General features: G+C 44.4%; 1 protein-coding gene across 1 annotated transcript in view; it reads left to right on the forward strand.

The window, feature by feature from the left end:
* Positions 1-18,098, forward strand: part of PAPPA (pappalysin 1) — a 177,626-nt gene that overhangs the window by 19,274 nt on the left and 140,254 nt on the right. Inside the window, exon 2 of the mRNA XM_050319756.1 lies at positions 5,857-6,925. Coding sequence (XP_050175713.1) covers positions 5,857-6,925 — 1,069 coding nt within the window. The remainder of the gene's footprint in view (positions 1-5,856; positions 6,926-18,098) is intronic.

The raw sequence follows: 18,098 nt of genomic DNA on the forward strand, positions 1-18,098 counted from the left end.
AAAGAGCCTCGGGCCAAATTCTCAACGTTAATTAGGCATAGCTGTATTAGATTCTATATTGCTACACGATGGAGATCTTGTCCCTCTGCCTGAGATCTGAATCCTATTGCACAGGTTGTAAATGATAATATCTGGTGTGAATTCAGCTCGATTGACAGCAGCAGAAAACATCCCCTTTTTGCTCCTTAAGTAGCACATTGCCACCTGAGCAGGTCTCAGGTGGTTTGCTTGAGCCACTCCTTGTCTCAGGGGGTGACCTCAGGAGGCCTCTTAGCTGTGTTGTAAATGGTAGAGACAGAGATGTTGCCTTAAGTACTCTGGACTTTGAATTATTTAACTATTGTGGAAGGAAGTGGGGGCTGGGGGAAGCATGGCAAAGGAAAGGAGAGATTATTTCTCCCCTTTGTAAAACTATATTGGGTTCAACGTCACACCATGAAATATCCAGTGCAGAACTCAAGAACTGCTCCAGTGGATCTTCACTGACTTATCCAATTGCATGGAACATGGGGATACTTAACCCAAATCTGTCGGTTTTAATTATTTTCCTCTGGACAGATAAAAGCTTTCTATAGGTTCCTGTAGAATATTTGCTCTTTCAAGCGTTCGTCTGTGCTTTGATACTAAACGATTAAAGCATGCTAAAGAAAAAAAACAGCCCCAACCTTTAGCTCCCTGTTCTTGGGCCCCCTGACTGCAGCTTTGATTGTTGACCTAAATTCCCCTTTCATAACTGAGTCCTGTCACCTCTGGTTGGAGTCTCCCAGCAAAACAGGCACGGCCAACTTTCAGAAGTGCAGGGCACTGTTTTGCGTCCTGCCTTGCAGGGCTGTGACGGGCTCCACAGCACACCTGATGTGTTCAAAGTCAAACTGACCTCCCTCTTCCCCTTCCCCCACCTCTACCTCCTGGAAATGAAAGCATAACAAGGCTTTTTTCCCCCCCTCTATTTTACTTCTACCTTTTTTTTTTTTTTCTTTCACTTCCCATTGCTCAGCAAAGTGAGGAAACTTTTTCTGCATAAACAGTTAAATTAGTTAATTCCATGGCTGGGCTGATAGCTGGGAAGATTGCTGTTAGCAGGACGTAAGAAACAGCCCTGAAGTGAGTGAGGGAGGCCTGGAGTATGTTGTTTGTAACATTAAAGTGGGTTGCAGCAGCTTGCATGGGCTACTGTGGCCTCTCTTCTGTCAAACTCTGCACACAGAATGCTACTTCTGACTCCAGCAGCTCCCACTCCTCTGAGGCTGCTCCCATCTCAGTTACACCCCTGCCTGCTGTCCTCACCCAGGACTGTCTTCCAGACATTCAGCAGCTGATGCTCCACGTTCTGTTCGTGGCCCTGTCCACCTGAGGGGTCCACCTGAGGCTGTAACTCTACTTAAGTCCCCAGAAAAGTGCTGAAGCAAAGCAGGTTGTAAATGCTGGCATTGGTTACAGACTCCTGGAAGAGGTCAGATGGACAGTCACAGAGATGGGGAAGCTATTGTGAGTCAGTAGCCAGAAAACTACTTTTCACTTGTAAAAAAAAAAAAAAAAGAGAGTCTGTATTTCTCATTTTCCATGTTTGGCTTTTGGCTTCGGGCCACTGGAGTTGATTTTTCCAGCTTTCCCCACTCTTTTTGATGCCTAGGAATTTACTTTTCCTATAAGGGATGAACATCAGGGGACTGGAAGGAGCCTCATGGGCCACTGAAGTCTGTCTCTGGCCAAGCATAATGGAATGTGGCATCTTCCTCTGATCATGCACTTCTCCAGAATCCTCTGAAAAGTGACTCACTCCCTTGCGGAGAAGGGAAGATACCAGTGCCTATTACTGGGAAGCTGAACTAGCACCTCTTCTATTTTTTAAAATAAAATATAAAATTCCATTTCAATCCCTTGGGCTTCAGGAACAAGAGCTTTACAAGGAACGAACCATTCAGACTAAGGAGTCAGAAGGGCTCTCAGTGTTCTGCTCAGCTGTAGCTCCATCCCTTTCTAGCAACTCAGGGCAAGCAGAAGTGAAGAAAACGGTTTGCTGCTGTATGAAACTTGTACATATTTTTTTAATCTAATTGCTGTGGGGAAAACAAACATCAGTTTTATTTCGCACCATTTCTTGGCTCAGAAACGCCAGGCACATTCGCCAAATTGTGGTTTTCCAGTCATTGGCTTGAGTCTCATTTACCATGAGGCCTCTTTACACCACTCTTGGTTTGTAAAGGGATGTTAAGTAGCTAAAAATGTCCTTTACCACATTATTGTAAAGAATTCTCAGTGTAAATGAGAATCTAAACTCTGTATGTTTTTCGTGTAAATGTTGGTTGTGGTCACAGATGACTTGAAGTTCGGAGTGTCAACCATTGTGTGGGGTGATTTTTTGCTCAAAACCAGCCTTGTTTGGGGTAAAAGAGGCCTCTTCTTGTTTAAAATGTTCTTAATTATGTCTGAGGAATAACTCATGGCTATGGAACCTTTTACTAAATTGAAATAAATTGTGAAAACATCAAATTATTCAGTTTTCAGAAGTTCTGGCAATTATTTCACATGTCCCTCTTCCAATGGCTTTGCCCTTATTAGTTGTCATAGAAGAAGTAATAAATTCTTTTATTATGACATCCAAAGTCCCAGCTGAAATTAGTTTCATTGTGCTGGGGACAAAACGGAAAAGTGACACTCCCTTAGCCGGAGGATCCTTAGTCTGGAGCCAAAAGTAAAGGGAAGGATTGGGAAAGTAGGTACAGCATTCAAGCAAAAGAGGGTCATAAAGAACGGATACAACATGCAGGGGAGTTGGGTTTCTTATCCCAGCACAAGGCAGTGTGGTTTTCTTATCCCTTTTCTTACTCTTTTTTTTTTTACCCTTTCTCTTAAGAATAAAACAACTCTTGCTGCTGAAAGGATTGCGTTCAATCCATCTTTTCATCAAGAGTTGGATGTCTGCAACAGTAAAAGTTTGAGAGAAGAATACTGTACGTGGCATATGGATTCAGTAATGACCTTTGCCCTAAACTAGAAAATGCAAGGAACTGGAATAGTAGAGTGTTTTAGTTCAGCAGCTTTCATACTGGCATGTTCAGTGGTGTCCCTATTGTCACTGGGTTTTTTTTTTCTTTTTCTGCCCTCCTTTGGCTCCCTGTAAATCCTGAATTGATGGCAGCTGTTTGAGCCAAACTCAAGACACGTTGCATCACATCAGGGTTTAAAGGCTCAAAGGCAAGGGAGGATTGCTACTATTCTGTAGTATTCCTCCAGCAGCTCCATCTGTTCCAAGGTCAATCACCAGCATCATGCAGCACTTCAGAGAGAGGAAGATGTTCTTTAACGCTGGCTGGGAAACTGGATTTCCAGTCCATAATAATTTATTGGTTCTTTGGGGGAATATTTCTAGGCCGTGGTCAGTGCAAAGAGCAAAAAATGCTGACCCTAAAAGGCTGTATGGTGGACTTCCCTGGAGCTGGAGATCTGTTCCAGGATTTCCAGATGTTCTGTCCAGCCATGGGGATCTTGGATGCCTGAAGAAACAGGTGGAGCAGCTTCTGTGTGTGCAGCTGCCCTGTGGTCCAGAGGCCTGGAGGATTTGGATTTTGGGTGGCAAAGGTGGCAGGAGAGGATTGGGATCAGTTGACCTTCTGTGCTTCAGTCAAAACATGCAAGGGAGTCCCTGAGGTTCCCCTGGCCATGCTGAAGACAAGCAGCTTCTCAGACCCAATTTCTGCATCACTTTTGCTGCTCTCACCATTTTGGCACATCTTACCAGGCAAAAAAAACCTCTCTTACAAAACGCCTGACCAGCTCTAATGGTCTTATTGTAATAAGCTGAGCTTTTTATGACTTATTTGGGAGAGGGACTTGTCTTGCCAGCTGTCTTCTTATTCACTGCAGTATTATCCACCCACTATCGTTGGACAATACCTTCATTTGAGATTCATAAAAATACAGACTTTTATGGGCTCTCATACATCTGAAAATGAATGCTTTGTGAAAGTATTTATTCCATAAAGAAAAATTTGAAAACACTTAAAAAATAGACTCCAGAAGGTTATTGGTAGCTTTGGCTCTCATAATATCACGAGTTTCTCGGGTAAATATCCATCCCAGCAAATGTCATTTTTTTTAGCACATTTGTTTTTTCCTTCCCTGGTTCTCCTCCTCTCCTTTCTCGTGACCAGAAGTAGAAGTTTAAACCAGAAGCTGGTCTTGAAAAGGTTTTGAACTGAGTGCGCTCTACAGATGAATAAACACGTTACCTTCCGAACCCTGGGATCTCTCTTCCAAAGGAAACAGGAAAAGGGGGAGCTCAGAGTCCCTAGCAAAATACCAGCATGCACAAAAAAAGGCCCATTTAAATGTTTTTCACTTTCCCATCAGAAGAGGTTTTTTTTTTTTACAGGGGAGGGAGGAGGAGAGGGGAAGGGTGTGAGGAGAAGGGGGGAAGGTGGGTGCTGGGAGAGGGGAGGAAAAATACAGTGAATGCTCCTGTAACCTTTGCTCTGTTGATACTAGACAAGACTGCACTGCTAATGAGTGATTGTTAACAGATGGCTGTTGAGCAACTTAGTCAGAAGCAGAAGATGTTATTTGGTTGTAGTGTGGGGAGGGTTAGGGTGCAGGGGTGAGGTAAGGGGATATTTAGTCTTTTCACGAGAACTGAACTGTCAGAGATTTATGATTTTCCTTTAGGCTTTTGGAAGGGGAGGCTTGGGGGAAGGATTGTTTTCTATGTGCTGATAGCAGAGAGGCCGTTTGGTGCTGAAAGCTCCGACGATTAAGTTATCGGTTGAGGGGTGTCCCTGCAGCCCTTGGCTGTGGAGAACTGAAAGATGGGAATGTATCTCTAACTTGCTGAACCTCATGTCCCAAACTGAGAAGGAGAGGGCTCTTCCCACTGCTTGGAGCTGTCTGAAGACTGGTTGAGAGTGCTTTGTGTGTGGATCCACGCTTTGTCTGTAGAATCATAGAATGGGTTGGGTTGGAAGGGACCTTAAAGAACATCTTGTTCCAACTCCTCTGCCATAGGCAGGGACACCTTCCAGCAGACTGGGTCGCTCAGAGCTCCATCCAGTCTGGCCTTGAACACTTCCAGGAGTGGGGCAGCCACAGCTACTCTGGACCTATGGGAAAAATCATTAGAGTATATTCCATGTGGTGCATTAAGTTGATAGGAAGCTGTGCATGTGAGGGAGCAGGAATCATTCTGAATGTGTATGTCCATCTGTGCATGTTTCTTGCCCTTTCCCAGTGTGGTGTATACCCTCTTCTGCACATCCAGCCTACCAATGTATGCCATTTCCTTACTGGTTTTGTTGGGTAGGACTTTGAAGGTAACCTGAACACATCCTGTTCACTTTGTGTAGGACCTGTGTGCTTGAGCCCATCAAGATTATTGCAGCTGCTCATTGTTTCTCAAAGTGTGTAGTATTTGGATTTTATACTTATTTCTCCTGTGGACCTTATTAGACACAGGGTTATGGGTATGAAGTATGAGTGACATCAGCAGGGATTGCTTGTCAAGAATGTTGTTGTTTGCAACCACTGATGTATGGCTTTGAGGGAAGGTAAGAACCAAATGCACAGTCTCAACATTTTCCTGGGAGGAATTCGCAGAGGAGATTTGGGCTTTGGTCAGGAAAGGGGAATCCCATTTGTACACTTCACTGGCAAATCTTGACCTTTAATAGGAGGTCTTAACATGACCTCCCACAATCGTGCACCAGATGATTTAAAGTCTTTCTAGTGCACCAACTGTCTAACAGATGTAGGTGAGTGTGTGTATATACATTTAGAGAGATATATTTATACAATTTAAAGACTAACGCCTTCGCTCTGTCATCCTTATTTATTCATCTTTCTTTTTTCCCGGGGGGCGCGCAGGACTGTATGACAAATGTTCTTACACCTCCCGCGACCGAGGATGGGTCCTGGGGATTAACACCGTCAGTGACCAGGGGAACAGAGACCCCCGCTATTTCTTCTCCCTGAAGACGGACCGTGCTCGCAAAGTGACCACCATCGCAGCACATCGCAGCTACCTCCCCAACCAGTGGGTGCACCTGGCTGCCACCTACGACGGGCGCCTGATGAGACTCTACGTGAACGGCGCCCAGGTGGCCACGAGCGGGGAGCAGGTGGGCAGCATCTTCAGCCCCCTGACCTTGAAGTGCAAGGTGCTCATGCTCGGAGGGAACGCCCTGAACCAGAACTATCGGGGTTACGTGGAGCACTTCAGCCTCTGGAGGACAGCCCGGTCTCAAAAGGAGATCTTGTTGGACATGGACCAGGCGGTTCACAGGCAAGACACGCCCCTACCTCAGCTAGTCCTTCAAGACAGTTTACTGAATGTGAAAAGCACCTGGTCTCCCATGAAGGATGGCAGCAGTCCCCGGATCAAGTTCAGCTACCACCACGGCTACTTGCTGGACACCAGCCTGGACCCTCCTCTCTGCGGGCAGACGGTCTGCGACAACACCGACGTCATCGCCAGCTACAACAAGCTGCCCCGGTTCCGCCGCAACAAAACCGTGCGCTACCGCGTGGTGAACCTCTACGACGACAAACACCAGAACCCCACCGTCAGCCAGCAGCAGATCGACTTCCAGCACCAGCACCTGAACGAGGCGTTCAGCCGCTACAACATCACCTGGGAGCTGGAGGTGCTGGAGGTGAAGAACTCTTCGCTGCGCCACCGGCTCATCCTGGCCAACTGCGACATCAGCAAGATCGGGGATGAGAACTGTGACCCTGAGTGCAACCACACCCTGACCGGGTACGACGGCGGGGACTGCAGGCACGTGCGGCACACGCTCTTCAACAAGAAGAAGCAGAACGGGGTGTGTGACATGGATTGTAATTACGAGAGGTACAACTTCGACGGGGGAGAGTGCTGTAACCCAGAGATAACAGAAGTCACCAAGACCTGCTTTGACCCCTATTCTCCTTACAGGTAGGCAATTTCTTAAACGGGCTTTTTTTTTTATGATCTTATTGATGAATGTCTGTCTCCGTATTGATCAGCCTGCTGGCTGTTGAACCCTTGTGTTGTTGCTGTTACTGGGTTTTGGAGTTTGTAATGATTTTTTTTTTTCCTCAGTGTTTGGCTCGCATTACAGTTATTCAAATGCAATCTCAGTAATGGTCTTAGCAGCATCTAAAGAAATTCTGTGCTAAAGACTGTGAAATTAGCTCAGTTGGTTAAAACTTGGTGCTAATAATGCCAAGGTCACGGGTTCAATTCCCTGTATGGGCCACTCAATTAGGAGCTGGATTTGATGATCCTTGTGGGTCCCTTCCAAGTCAGAATGTTCTGTGAATCTGTGACTGAGGCAGCCAGCTTTGGGAGACCCATTAGGTGTTGGCTATGAGGAGTATATTGTAGCATTGTAAAGTTTATTTTAACCACAGACTCTTAGGAGAGGGGATTGGATGTCATAGAAAGCTCGTGCGTATTTGGAGAGGGAAGAGCCCCTCAGGCATGGAACAGAACATGAATACTCTTAGGCAGACTTAAATTCTGTAGGACTCCTTTCAAGTTAGGTAGGCAATTCTATATCTTCATGCTCTGTGTACAGCTTTCTGTAAGCACTGCTTGGAGGGGCAGCTGAGTCTGTAGGTTCTGAGGTGGGTGGAGGGTTGCAGGTTCCTGGCAGTGCTGTTGCACACAGTGGGTGGGTACTGGAACCCTTCTGTGCCCCTTTTTACTGATATATGAAAACAGAGGTGATGCAGCTTCATTGCAAATGCCAGGACAACTTTCTGTGGATGGATGTGAGTTGATAAAATCCTGAGCTCCTCAGCTAAAGCCTCCTAGTGTTTTAGTTTGAAGAGTGGCATTCTTGAATAACCTGTGTCAGTTCAGTTCCATGTGCCTACAATTACTCCAGCTTTTGGTCGTCTTCAGATAAATTTATGTGTTTCAGTAATAAAATGTTACCTGTGAATGAGTTGAAAATATAAACACAGAAAAGATGGAGGTTAAAGCTGAAATTCTGTTGTCTGTATTCCATGTTATAGTTTTTTTAAGGCAGTTCATGAAGTAATAAAAGGGAAACCTCTAAATGGTCAGAACACACAATGTTATCAACACTAAAGTTCAGGTTAATAAGGAAAGTATGAGCTGTTCTGGAATCCCTTCCATTACAGCATTTCAGACTATATTTATAGCTTCCTTAGTAGAGAGAAGTTTTTAAACAACATTATCAGCTCTACTGGAGCTTTAAATACACATAATTAAGCTGCAAAGAAAAGCTTCCTTTCCATGTTTTTTTTTTTAGCTCCAGTGAGGTAGTTTTTTTAAAAAAACCCTTCTAACTCAGCTTGACTTCAGTCAGTTACCAATGAATAAAGCTCAGATGAGGAGATACTTTAAATATTAATGCTTAAAAATATTGAAAGGAAAAATACAAATCTTTTAATACTGTTCAACTGGAGAGGAACACAACCAAGCAAATATCAAAGGCATAATGCAAATTGGATTGTTTTAACACTGTAGTTCTGAGAACTCGAGGTGTTAGTTATAACAACTAGGACAATTTTTAGGAAAATACGTTATTTTTAATCTGATAGTACCCTTTTATCACTTGTCCTGTGACCAGCATAATACCCATATAAAATGAAACAAGAAAAGCCTTGTAAATTATAGTTAACAGATCTAAGACCGTGTCTTAATGTTATTCTGATGTACAGAGGGGTTTCTATTTCAAATGAAGCCTTTTTGCTGCACAGACTGTGCTTGCACAAGCCTGAGCAAGAAAACAAGTTCCAAATTCTGAAGTTACCTTAACACTATGTAGTCTCTATACAGTTTTAGATCCCTTTTGGAGACAAACACCTTGCTGAGCTTGTCTGGAGGGTTTGCATCTCATGGCATTGAGCTTGTAGATCTTCTACACCTTCATCGTGACTTGAGAAAAAACTCTTCTTGCCTTGCAATAGTGAGGGAGGTCTGAAGGTCCTATTCCACAGTGCAGAGCCTGAGAAGATCCATAGATGCTCCCAAGATCTTTTTGCACCAGTCAGATTTCATTGGTTTGCCTTTGCACAGGCACTGTAATGCAGCTTTGATCACTGGCAATGAAACCATGGAGGGCAGTAGAAGGTATTCCATCTCTCTGAGCCTTTATTTGGTGGCCAGGGTGCTTGGGCTGGGCTCAAACCCATCTCTGTGATGGCTGTTTGCTCTCAGGATGGCAAAACAGAGCACTTAGGTCTGTGGATGTATCAGTGAGGTTTGTAAGGCTGAGTGGCACTGCTTTGGGTATTTAAGTCAACAAATACAGATTTAGGGCAGTGACTTTGGCAAAGCCTTCACTGACTACAAGGGTGAAGATTCAAACCCTATGTTTGGCTTTGGGATTGCCATCAGCATCATCCCCTGAGAGAGAGATTTCCTTGTCAATTAGTGACTAAGTCAAAATCCAGTCGGCACCATCTGGGCCCATTTTGCATCACCAGCCCCCCTTGTCATCACTTTCATTGGCACAGAGTCCTCATTCCCCTCCGGTGCAGGCCTTGCACCACAGCACTGAAGACATCTCCACAGCCACGGAGAGCTCACATCTAATTCCAGGTACTTCCTCTGCCAAAGCTCAGTCTAACAATAGCAGGAGAAAGGGAAAAGATCCTTCACTCTGGTGAGGAAAGGCAGGAAAGAAAGATTAAATGGTACCAATAAAAAGTTTCCTGAACTTTGTGCTGTAAAGGCTCTTCAGAGTAGTCCCTGATGCTGTGGGAGCCTTCAGGCACTGCTGGGTTTGTTCCTTCCACACCCTCAGTGTCAGCAGTTGTAGCCAGCTGTTCACCAGGCACAGTTTATTCCCAAAGTGCTTTTGTCCTTTGGAACCAACCAAAAAGTGCTAATGCTTGATTGATGCTGTTATAAACAGGAACCCTCCTCAGTGCCTCTTCATCTCCAAAAGATGATGTATCTGTCTCCAGCCACTTTCCTCCTTCTGACTGTCTCATTCCCAAGCTCCATCCTGGGACAAAGTTGCCGTGAGCCTTGATACAGCCTGTGGATGCTTTCTGACTAGGAGATACCACTGGAACAATTCCAAGGCACCTCTGATCTGTGTCACAAGTTTCTTGTGATCCTTTTGGCACCTTGGACAAAGAGAGCTCAGGTACTTTGATGGTACTTCAGTCACTCTTGTGGGACGGCTGTGGTGACTTTAAAGCTGATCCCAGCAGCAGAGCTGGTTGGGTTTTTTTGTTGTTTCCAGCCTCTCTTTGTGGCACCTCTCCAAAAATATTTTCCTCCAAAAAGCTGATGTTCTGTGCCATAGCCAGATAGTGGGGATGTTGGTGCGTAGAGATTTAAGTACGTTTAAGTTTTCCAGAGGGACAACACTGAGAGTGGGGACTCTGCTCTCGGAGCTGCTCAGCAGAAAAGTCATAAACATTGTGGTACCAACTAGATCATCCCTCCTCTGTTTTAATAGCCTGCAGGGAAAAAACAAAGGACTGGTTATCATTAGCCACACAGCAGGCTTTATCCAAGAATATCTGCCTCGCTTCTTTTTATTAATTTCATGAGGAAGGGACAAAATGTATTTTGTCCCAGCAGAAGATTTACAAATATTGTTCCACTTTTCTGCAATTCTGGGAAATTAGAACATGCTAAGATCATACAGTCTGGCCCAATACAAAGGGAGGGAGCAAGGATAGGCACACTTGCCAAAAAGACACATTCCTTGTGTTATTTGGTATATTGCTGGTTACAAAAGAGGGAAGGCTTTGAGCTCATGACACCTACCCGGGCTGCTTTCCAAAAAACTTGAAACGAACAGCAAGGGACCATAGGAAATCATGCTCAGTAAGTGCCACTTGATGTGGTGAGTTCTTGCACCATCCTATGGTTAAGTGAGCCATTCCTTTTATGTAATACTGGGTTTGCACATCAGGCTTCACCACAGGATCACAGGGGCAGATAAGGAAGCATTCCCCTCGGAGCCTTCTTAGGAAAATGCTGATGAAATTCCTGAAGCACTAAAAATCTCCTGCAGTCTCTTCAAACTCCCTGGATTCATTCAACCTACTGAATGCTTGCTGGAAATCCCCTCAGAAGAACCGACCCGGGCACAGTCTTTCTCAACATCCACATGTGTGCCCCGAAGGCTCCTACAGCCCTTCAGCTCTGCCTAAATCAGGGGCTGAGATGAGCTGGGCAAGTTCTGGTCTATCTGAAGCACCTGCCTGCAAACTCAGGGTGACACCAAACCAAGGAATCATGGAATGGTTTGGATAGGAAGGGATCATCTAGTTCCAATCCTCCCAAGAGCTGAAGTCCAGTGCCCTGCCAGCCTCACCCTCTTCTGTGGCCTTTTCCAACACCTTTACTGGGCAGTTCAGCAAAGCTCAGGTTGCATCACATCAGCTTACACATTCCAGGCATATGTAAATTAGACCCTGAATAGACATTCGAACAATTTGGAGGCATTTCCACAGTGGGTTTGAGCAGCAAGGGGTGCATGAAGCTCACACCGTGCTGTGGCATCTGGGCTCCAGCAGTAGCATTAGGAGGAGGTGGTGGTGGTGGCTAATCCACAGCTCAGGGCAGCCTTGAACAGGTAACTGAACTATGGCTGCTCTCCAGGGCTCTTCTATGGAGTATTAGATCAGCCTCTTACCTCTTTTTCCTTCTCTTCTGCTGGAAATCTCTTCATGAGGTTTACTTGAAAAATATGGTCAACTTACCCTGGAGGAGGAGGGCACACTGAATGCCCTTTTCCAGGAGCTAGAGTTCTAAGAAATACTCCTTGATTCCTAATAAAGGACTAATTTCCACTTAATCCTGAACACTAAAAAGAACAGAAGAAATTCATCAAAGCTCTTCAGTTCCGGGAGCTTGAGAACTTAATCCCCTGCCTCGAGGAGACCATTGTGCAGCTCTTGACATCAAGGATTCCTGCATTCACACAGGTATCAGACAGACAGAGAGCAAATACCTGAGGTTTTGTCTAGGGATTCAGTGTTAAATGTCCAGTTCTTTAATTACCAGGGCTGTTTAGAAGGTGAAGAGTAGCACTGTCAAGGACAGAGTTGTGATATCTTGGTAGTTGTCACCCAAAAGCCAAGTCCCAACAGGAAATCTTCTGTTCTCTCTGTTTATTCTGTCCTCTATTCCAGATGTCAGGGATGTTAATCAGCTGGGAGGAGTTGCATCTGTTCCCATGCAGGCAACTGACATTTATAAGTCTAGTATTGAATTCTGATACAGACAGGACTTCAGTGCTAAAGAAACTATTTCTATACGATTGCACACCCTAGAAACAGTAGGAGTTTGCTCCATTTAGCCTGACCCACAGTCATCTTTTCCAGCAGTTTTTTTTCACAGCACATTTTTTCCCCAAGACTCATAGAACTTATGGTTTCTTTCATGGACATTATCCATTATGGAAAAAGATCACTGTCTGGTCGAACTGCAGGATGCTTGGGATGAAGGGAGCCTATAAAATCTATGGAGTAAACTGTCAGAGATCATTAAGAATCCTTGTGGGAGACAACAGATTAAAGTATTATAATACTCTCCAGTGCAAATGCAGACCCGTTTGGCTCTGGAACCCCACGTGGAAGATTGGCAAGTGCAGAGTCTGCAGATGTGGCAGGGACTGAATTTGTCCCTCACTGCTGGGCACCACTGCACCCTCCAGGACCAGCTGCCCCATGGATGCTCTCCAGCAACCCCTTACCAGCCTCTGCTCAAGGAAACAAAGTGGAGCTCATCCCCTCCCACGTTCTGCAATGCAGCATTGTGCATAAGCTGGTTTATTCTCTTTATTAATCGATTCAAGTTGTGTTGTCTCACACACAGCCCCACATTTGATCACGTCCCACGTGCCTCCTTCAGGTGCTGTGGGGCCTTGCATTAATCACCCTGTTTTTCTGCCACATCCATTTGTGTACAACCTCTCTTCACTTGTGGTTGTGAGGTGACCTTGGCATTTTTAATTAAAGGAAGCTGAAACCTCCTGTAAATTCACGAGGTTGCCCCCTTCACACTGAGGGAGATGCACAGGGAATATCTGTGGCAAGCTTAACCAGGTGCAATAGTTACACCTGCAGTTCCCATTCTATCTTTAAGTCTTCTTTTCTGATAGGAATTTAAGTCCAATGCTTGCAAGCAATAGCTGCCCTTTGGGGTAAAACAGATCAGCCACTTCCACCATGCTGAATTCACAGCATCCATAAAAAGGATGCTTTTGACTTTGCCTCTCACATGGATTGCTGGGCAAACTGTACTTCCCTAGTTTGTTGTTTGTGTTTTTTTGTGTTTTGTTGTTGTTTTTTTTTTTTTTTTTTCCCCAAGTGATCCCTTTAGTATTGCTGCCAGTGGAAATGGATAGAAATCTTTCAGAAGGGATGATGCTGGCTTGTGTTGTGTCCTGGGGGAGTTTGCTGTGTGCAGCCACACTCCAAACCCTCAGCATTACTATGTGCTTTCACATAGTGGGTTTTCAGGGTTCAGGAGAAAGGGGTGAGAAGGATAAGCTGAATTTTCTTTATATATTCTAAGCTGAAAATGTCAAGATGAGCAGAGGTTTAGAGACAGGCCTGGCAGCTCTGCCTTTGCCTGATATCTGTGAAACTAATGGTGGGGGAGAGCCAACCCAAAAGTGTGATTACTCAGGAAAAGAATGGTTTCTCTAAGTAGTTTATATTTTTGTGAAGAAAAATACCTTTATGCCACAGAGGACTTGTCTGCACCTTCAGCAGATGTGATTGAAAGTCTGGGAAAAGAGATGCAAGTTTTGAACAGAAGAAACAGAATATAGTCATAGAATCACAGAATGGGTTGTGTTGGAAGGGACCTTAAAAATCATGTATTTACAACCCCCCTGCCATGAGGAGTTTCTCAAGGCTCCATCCAACCTGGCTTTGAACACTTCCAGGGATGGGGCAGCCACAGCTTCTCTGGGCAACCTGTGCCAGGGCCTGCACCACCCTCACAGTAAAGAGGGTGGTCTTGCTGTCCAGCAAGGACCAGCAAGGTGGGAAAACCAAGCAGATGTCTCAGTTTATCTTTTCTTAACTGCAGCGAGTCAATTGTCTCTCAAATACTCCGGGATCAGGACAGTGTGGAGCTGTCCCAGCACTTCTGCACCTCTCCACCACTAAGATACTCTTGTGCAGAGCAACTGATGAGGCCACTTTCACATTATGTGTGATGTCCTCTCCATTAGACGTGTGTCAAGACACCCACTGAAATCATCAGATAGTCCTAAAACTTTCTTTGCGGGTGATTTGAGAAGGATGACCATGATTTGCACAGAGCTCTCAGTTGATGCAATGATGCAGAACCTCAGACAGATCTGTCAGGGTTACTGAGATACGCTGGAACCGCTTCAATGTTTGCAACTCGGTCATAAAAGCTGTGCTGTGACAATGGTGCTGATAGCCATAGCCATGTTTCTTCCAGATTCACGGAGAAGATGGATATATCCCCATCCCACAACGTGGTAGAGTGTTTAGACCAGGAATTTAAACTGCTACTGCCAAAATCAATTCTGTGTTCGCTTGATTTCATCCCTGCCTGACAGGGAACTGCAGGACCCACATACTGTGGAGGAAGATTAGGAGCACGTGCTCTGCTGGGGTCAATGAAATCGCGTCCTTCTGTTTTGTTCGGAGTAGATTTGCAATTTTGAAGTTTCTCGGGGTAGCTCAAGTGAAACTACCTAGTTTGCATATAATTTCAGCACTCCAAATTAGCATAAATTTGCAGGAAAGTGTTTTCAGGTTCATTAATAATGGATGGGTGGTTACACCATCGGTGTGTTTGCTCTCAGCTTCCAAGAGGATCGGGGTGAGCTGCACTAAGGAAACTTCTTGGAGTACTTAAATGTTTGGGGTTTGAAACTCTAATAAAGCTCCAAAAAGCCAGGAAATTTGGAGTGAAGGCTGAAACTCCATACCTAGTGCACCCTACTGGGTCTTTGTATTTCAGAACACGTTACGTTTCTTCCCTGAAATATCTCCAGTGTGGAACTCTTTAGGGTGGAGTTTCACCTTTAACTCTGAATTTCCTGGCATGTGTGAGTTTGAAGTACACGCTTAGCTTTTCCCCAGTGCTGTTTTTCATTTTTAATTTCCTTTTTCTTTTAAAGGAAGGACCCTGTTAGAGGGACCCCTACTAAAAAGGGACCCCACTGAAACAAAGATTAGAGGTTTTGGCCTAATTGAGTCTTTCTGAAATTCCTTAGGAGAACTAGATTCAGCAATTTTTTTTTTTTCCTACAGTTGTTTTAAAGACTCTTGTGGCCAATCCACCCCAGTGAAAAAGATCGATAAAATCCTCACCCTGCAGACCAATTATTTCAGAAGGTACCCAGATGTTTGTGTAGTTTATAACAAACCTTAGAAACACAGCATCTTCTGTAAATTGCAGTTAAAGGTCTGGCCATTGATATGGGTGAGCTGTCTGTTGTGAAATGGATTATTTCCGTTAATTCAGTAATTGCAGAAGCAGCCCATGTTTGCTGTTGACACTTGTTGGGTTACATCAGTGATGGTAAAATAGTGGAAACAGCAGTGGTTTGGAATGAAAGCAGTGGCAATTACCTGCAATGCTTTTAAAAATAATTTTGGCCCTAGATGTTGAAAAGATGTGTCATCGCTGATTTGTGCGAGGGCAGCTTCAGCGGGGTTGAATTACAAGGCTTTGGAGAGTAAAATTCTTTCTCCTGCCTCAAAATTCCATCTTTGGAGCTATACAGCCAGTAGATAATATGGAGTAAATTTGCTTCTCGTGCTATAACCTTGTTGTGTCAATAAATTGAGGACTTCAGTGAGGAGCTGTGGTAGTTAGTTCTCCCAGCTCAAGACTCTCTTGGTTTTACAAATCATTCCCATCAGCTTTGCAAGGAGGAGTTATCTTAGTGAAATGTCCCTTGGGAAATTCCAAAAGTGCTGCAGTTATGTGGCACTGGGTTTGTGAGATCCTGCAGCCTCAGCCCAGGTGTGCTGGGAGTGTGGACATCCCAAGCCTGGCTTTCAGAGGACCTGAGAATCCTCTGCTCATCCTTGTGATGGCTGTGGCATTGCACACTTTGCATGGAAATCCCTGAAATTCAGTGTTCCTTGAGAATTTTTGAGAATTTTAATTCAATTTCAAAGTGAAATCCAGGGAGGATTCCTACCATCAGGAGTCAGGTATTTTGTCACCTACCAGCTGCTCTGTGCTGGGACTGGTACCCTGCAGCACTAGAGAGGATGAGGAACTCCCTGTATCCTCTGCTAAGCTGAATATTTCTCATTCCAGCACATAAAAGTACTTTACCACTTTACCAGGAGACAATATCCCTCTCCTTTCACCCTGTCCAGTATGGCCCCACCAACATCCTTGTGTTGTATTTCCAGCCTCGACTTTGTAATACAGATCACAGCTGGTTGGTTTGAATTTCCCCTGAGTTACCCAGGATGCTGCTGAAAGCACAGGAAGAGCAGAAATGCTTTAATCAGTTAAATCAATCAAAGAAAAGAGAAGAAGAAAAAAAAAGTAGACTGGACCTTAAAATTTACCCTGTGACCTTTGGTACTCGCTGCGATGACGTCTTCGTCCTATTTCTTTAAGAGCAAGATTTCACCGGGACTTGGCAGAAGGGTGAAGCGAGGAAGACACGGGAAGGGGGGTTACTGAGTTAAAAAAAGGAAAAAAGAAAAATGTCAGTGAAGAAATGGAAATACCCTGATGTTCTCCAGCCTGGAAGAGCCGGCCTCTCTCTCCCTGTGTCGAAGGGAAGGGGCTCCTTTTCCATTAGCTTGAGTATGACGGTGTTTAATCGGTTTGCTCTGACTTGGAGCCAAGGAAGGGCTTTGCTGTGTGATGCCGGGTCCTGCGTGTGTTCAGGCATCCACAGCTGTTCCCTTGCAAGGGCTGGCTTTTGACTACTGAGGTATTTTTTTATAGCCACAGAGGGCAACTATTAATAGATGAGATTTACCAAAACACAGAGCTACGCAGCGTGGCGTGGAGGGGAAGAGGGGAAAGACACAGCAACCTGTGTGATTTATGTCAGGAAAATTCCATGTTGAAATCATGCTGGAAGACTCAGTAAAAAGGAATATGCCAAGAAGGGGATTTAATCTGTTACTTGGGCCATGCCAGCATTTCTCCCCCTTTAAGGATCTGCCCCATCACATGAAATATGTTGCTGAATTATTTCTTCGGCATTAAACAGCACAAATTGTACAAAGGATGAAGATAAGACACATAGACACAAAATGCCAGCTTTTCTGAGATGTGATTAAATACCAAAAGGAAGCGGAGACATTCCTGACCCTGAAGATGTTTCAGTTTGATCAGATGTGGGATTAGGGGTAAAATGTGAAGAGTTCCACATTGTGTGGCAGGAAGAAGCTGATCAGGAGTTTGCCTCTCTGCTTATTGATTCATTTCTAATTTCCATGATATGATGTAATGAGACTGGTGGCCTTGTCAGACTTGCAAATTATATTCATATATTGAAGAAGACAGGTTAGTGAGAGTGGAGCAGAAAAGAGTGAGGGTGTCAATTTAAGCTTCTTTTGCAGTCAGAACTCAGACATTGATTAAATATCATAAAATCCAGATGATATCATTTAAAAGACCCATCACTGTAATCACCTACCCGTTTTTGTGCACCTTCCAAAGGCATAAAAGGGAATTAAATTCCCAAGCCAAGACCCACTGACTAGCTGTAGAGTGTGGGTATCAAAATCCCCCTTACACTTTGAAAAGCTTTGCCTTACATTGTTTTGTGCTTTCATTAACTAATTACTTTGTTTTGTTTATTTAAAAGTGAGTCAGAGAGAGATTAGCTGGTGAAAAATTGTATAAAAATAAGGAAATATGCTACACTCATTAAGGGAATGTGGGTAGACATTGAAAAGGCCAGAGCTTGGTTTGCTTCACGTGAGTGTCAGAAAGAATGGAAATATTTCCAAATATCTGAACTGCTTAGGTTTGCACAACTGGTTGAGAACAGTTACAAAACAGCATTTTTCTGTGATCTCCTGATTTCCACAAGCTTGATGATGCTCTATTCCTGCCTTTAATCCCAGGAAACACAACGGGAGGCAAACATAGGCACGCCCGACAAATACTGAGAACTGCATACTTATATTATTCAAAACACCTGAAT

The sequence above is a fragment of the Myiozetetes cayanensis genome, unplaced genomic scaffold, assembly GCF_022539395.1.
Source record: "Myiozetetes cayanensis isolate MyiCay16 unplaced genomic scaffold, myiCay2020 scf23, whole genome shotgun sequence".
Lineage (NCBI taxonomy): Eukaryota > Metazoa > Chordata > Aves > Passeriformes > Tyrannidae > Myiozetetes > Myiozetetes cayanensis.